General features: G+C 42.7%; 1 protein-coding gene across 1 annotated transcript; it reads right to left on the bottom strand.

Annotated features, from left to right (window-relative positions):
* Window positions 1-337: 337 nt before the first annotated feature.
* On the bottom strand, window positions 338-3,847 carry LOC117355041 (zinc finger protein 501-like). The gene is made up of 2 exons (XM_033932986.1): window positions 3,733-3,847; window positions 338-1,662 (listed from the first exon to the last, which is right to left on the bottom strand). The coding sequence occupies exons 1-2, from the start codon at window positions 3,845-3,847 to the stop codon at window positions 506-508; spliced, it is 1,272 nt and encodes a 423-aa protein (XP_033788877.1). The 3' UTR covers window positions 338-505.
* Between the last annotated feature and the right edge of the window lie 276 nt (window positions 3,848-4,123).

The raw sequence follows: 4,123 nt of genomic DNA, 5'->3' as shown, positions 1-4,123 counted from the left end.
AAGAACATTTATACGTTTTTTTCTCCCAGGTGGATTCTTTCATGCCTGCCTTTTGAGGTTATGTGTTAAACTGAAGCTTTTATCACATTCAGAACATTTATATGGGGCTTTCTCCAATGTAGATTCTTTCATGAATGCTGAGATTAGGTTTTATTACAAGTAGAGCATTTATTTGGTTTTTATCCTGTGAGGATTCTTTCATGAATTCTGAGGCTATCTATAATAGTGAAGGATTTATCACATTCAGAACATTTATATGGTTTTTCTCCTGTGTGGGTTCTTTCATGAATTCTGATGCTACTTCTATTATTGAAGGATTTATCACATTCAGAACATTTGTACGGTTTTTCTCCTGTGTGGGTTCTTTCATGAATTCTGAGATGTTCTTTTTTATTAAACCTTTTTATTACATGTAGAGAATTTATATGGTTTTTCTCCAGTATGGGTTCTTTTACGAAGTTTGAGCTGGACTTTTTGTTTGAAGCTCCTACCACAATCAGAACATTTATATGGATTTTTCCCCAGTGTGGATTCTTTCATGATTTCTGAGGAAGACCTTTCGACTGAAACTTTTATCACATTCAATACATTTATATGGTTTTTCCCCAGTATGAATTCTTTCATGAATTCTGAGGGCAGCCTTTCGCTTGAAACTTTTATTACATTCAGAACACTTATATGGTTTTTCTCCAGCATGGGTTCTTTCATGGTTTCTGAGGGAGTATTTTCGATTGAAACTTTTATCACAATTAGAACATTTATATGGTTTTTCTCCAGTGTGGATTCTTTCATGAATTCTGATGCTATCTATAATAGTGAAGGATTTATTACATTCAGAACACTTATATGGTTTTTCTCCAGCATGGGTTCTTTCATGGTTTCTGAGGGAGTACTTTCGCTTGAAACTTTTATCACATGCAGAACATTTATATGGTCTTTCATCAGTATGGATTCTTTTATGACGTCTAAAATGTTGTTTTTGATTGAAGCTTTTATTACATTTAATACATTTAAATGGTTTTTCTCCCGTGCGCATTCTTTCATGTATTTTGAGCTGTTCTTTTCTTTTGATATTCTTATCACATTCACAACATATATATTGTTTCTCTCCATTATGGATTCTCTCATGAATTCTGAATTTTTTAAAACTGAAGGTTTTATCACAATTGCAACATTTATAAATTTGTTCAATGTGGATTTTTTGATGACAGCTAAGTTTTTCTTGAATGACATTTTTATCACTCACTGAACATTTAAATAGCTTCACTCTATTTAGGTTCATTTCATGCACATGTTTCTCTGTCTCTCCCGTATGATATCTTGTGTGGCGTGATAAATTACATTTTTGATTAAAACTTTTTCCACAAGGGTCACACACAAAGACCGTCTTTCTTTGCTCATCTTCAGAACTCGATTCCTCACTGTTGTTTTGGAAGGGTCTCTTGGTTCTCAGATGTCTGTTGTGGAGTTTAGGAGTCTTGTGTTCATTATTACTATTTTGAGACAGTTGCTTCGTTCTTGAATTTCGCTTGTGTTTAAGGATCTTTGTAAGCCCCTTCTCTCTTCTCTCACAATCAATGACTCCACTTGATAAGTCTCCTGTGGTCTCTCTCTGCTTTTCAGATTCAAAAGGTAATCTTCCGATTTCTCCCTTTGCAATTTCTAGAATTATAGTAAAAAGTCCAAGCAAGATAGGCCATATATGATAATCTAACCATATTACATATTTGTCATAAGAGCTTGACACAGAATTGTATTTCAGAATCTACTTAAAATGTTTTGGGGGTGGGTGACATTAATTAAGTGTTAGTGATTAAGGAAATAGCTTTGAGATTGCCCCGCTGATCAATTATAAAGCCCCAATTCAAGCACAAAGGTACTTAAAAGATGCTTAAGGGAAAAGAAGAGGATAGGGGCAAACACTTTTTGGACTCCTAAATGGGGCCCTCAGTGTGAGGTGATAAGCTGTACAGAGTGAGTACAAGGTTCACTCAAATGCTGAAACAAACAGGGGCTAGAAATTCCACGTTGTCTCTAGCCACACACCATCATAGGATTCATTTGAATCCCGTAAACAAGAAGTTTCTGCCCCGTCCTGTGATCCAAATGGAAAAATTCACATTCATTGAAATCAGTCAAACAAACACGTTTCAAGAGTTCCCTGGCTGAATGAAAATCTGGCCTCAAAGATGTCGTCCATCCACTGAAACTGAAGATGATCAAATACCTGACGGCAGAAATAGATCAGAAGACTCATACACTCTGCCGAGTTGGACCCCCACACACTTTGTCATTAGGGTTTTAATTCCCCCCTCTATACCTTTTAGTCTTTAAAGTGTGAAAGTTACTCAAGTTTTACTGTGAGTGGAAACACTCTACACTTTTTTCCCATCCTAATGCCATACAGGAAACCTTTGGCCAACAACGTAACATAGTAAATGATGGCAGATAAAGACCTGAACGGTCCATCCAGTCAACCCATTAAAAATACATGATTAAGTTAACTTGTCTTTGATATTTCTCGGTCATAGACTGTAAAGTGCACTTGGTATTGTCTTAGAGGGGCATAATCTGGTTCTGCAGGGCAAGGAAGAGGGAATGGTGAATATATTTACATTGGCCAATCAGACCTTAGACTTAGTAGGGATGGGCGGACCCGCTATGCCTAAGGCCTGATTGGTCCAGGCTTCTAGAGCCTGGGCCAATCAGGCCTTAAGCTTCGGCGGGATGGGCCGGGAAGGGGCGGGCCCGCCTCATTTCGACGAGGCAGGCCTGCCGGCTGGACGGGCAAGAACCGTCTGGCCTTAAGAAAAGGTCAGTTTGGTGGGGTGGAGGTTTGGGGGTTGTTAGCGCCGGGGGGGGGGGGGGGGGGGGCATCTTCTGGCAGGAAGGTTTGGGCACCCTCCTGCCAGCGATCGATATTGTCGGGGGGGGAGGGTGTGTCTTCGGGCAGGAGGGATTGGGCACCCTCCTGCCAGCGATCGGACAGGCCGCGGCCCGCTATACTTATAGCGGCAGAGAGATCCCTTGCCGCAATAAGTATAGTGGCCGCGTCTACTTACAATGTAGACCAGCATTTTGTTGGCCTACATTGTAAGCGTCTCTTCCTCTACTAGGGAGACGCGTAGGGCCGCCTAGGTTCGCCTAAGGCCCTTAGGCGAGCTTAGGCATCTTGCGGGTCTCCCTAGGCTCCCGGAGGCGCCTTCAGGCCTGCCTGGGGAGCATTTTTTTTAAAAAACGTGCATCCCGATTGGCTGATTAGACAGCTGTAGGACGCCTACAGCTGCCTAAAATCGGGACGCACTTTGGAGAATCAGGCCCTCAGAATATATCTAAAAAAAGGGGAAGTCTTGCTAATAGGTGATTTTAACATGCCGGATGTTGATTGGGGTATCCCTATTGCAGAGTTTTCTAGAAGTAGGGGGATCCTGGATTCTCTACAAGGAGAACTGTTCCAGCATGGGAAGGGGTCAGACTGGACTTAGTGTTTACAAACGGAGAAAGTGTTTCTGATGTTACAGTGGGAGACCATCTGGCATCCAGTGATCACTGCATGGTACGGTTTAATATTAAGATGGGTATAGAGAGGGCTAGACTTTAAAAAAACTAGCTTTTTAGCACTCTCCAGATCAGTAGAGGTTAATCTTTACGAATGGGTAGATCCAATCATGACCAGCAGGTGGAGACTGAAAATAAAACTGTGGAATAGTGGGGGAAGTGACGTCATCTGACCGAATGGCAGTGTGAAGCAGAAGCTCCGTCGGGCTTTTGCTAATTTCGAGCTTGGCGCTTCCAAAGTGCGTTTTTTTTTGCCACAAAACACAACGGCCCGGACCCCCTCTTTCATGGCGACCCGAAAGCGCCTAGATAAATTTAAATTCTTTGGCGATCCGCCGGAGAAATCGGGCCCGGAGGCGGCAGGCAGCATGGGGGAGAAAAAGAAAATGGCGGCCGGACCGGCGACTCAATCGGAGTCGGAGGATGAGGGGATCCCCGATCAGCGGGGGGAGGTTGGTGATGCGTCCCAGAAGTCCATCACGGACTGGTTTAAAGAACTGAAAGCGGAAATTGTGGGGGTGCGAGGTGACGTGCGGGCAGCGATTGCGGAGCTGCGGTCGGAGGT

Source organism: Geotrypetes seraphini, chromosome 2, assembly GCF_902459505.1.
Source record: "Geotrypetes seraphini chromosome 2, aGeoSer1.1, whole genome shotgun sequence".
NCBI lineage: Eukaryota > Metazoa > Chordata > Amphibia > Gymnophiona > Dermophiidae > Geotrypetes > Geotrypetes seraphini.
The sequence above is the reverse complement of the archived record's forward strand: the minus strand, read 5'-3'. Positions and strand labels throughout refer to the sequence as shown.

Excerpts from the sequence above, each read along its gene's own strand:
- LOC117355041 (XM_033932986.1), bottom strand. The coding sequence starts at position 3,847 with ATGAAAGAGGGGGTCCGGGCCGTTGTGTTTTGTGGCAAAAAAAAACGC. Across the intron at positions 1,663-3,732 it reads CTGCTTCACACTGCCATTCG|AAATTGCAAAGGGAGAAATC; the intron begins GTCAGATGACGT and ends CTATAATTCTAG.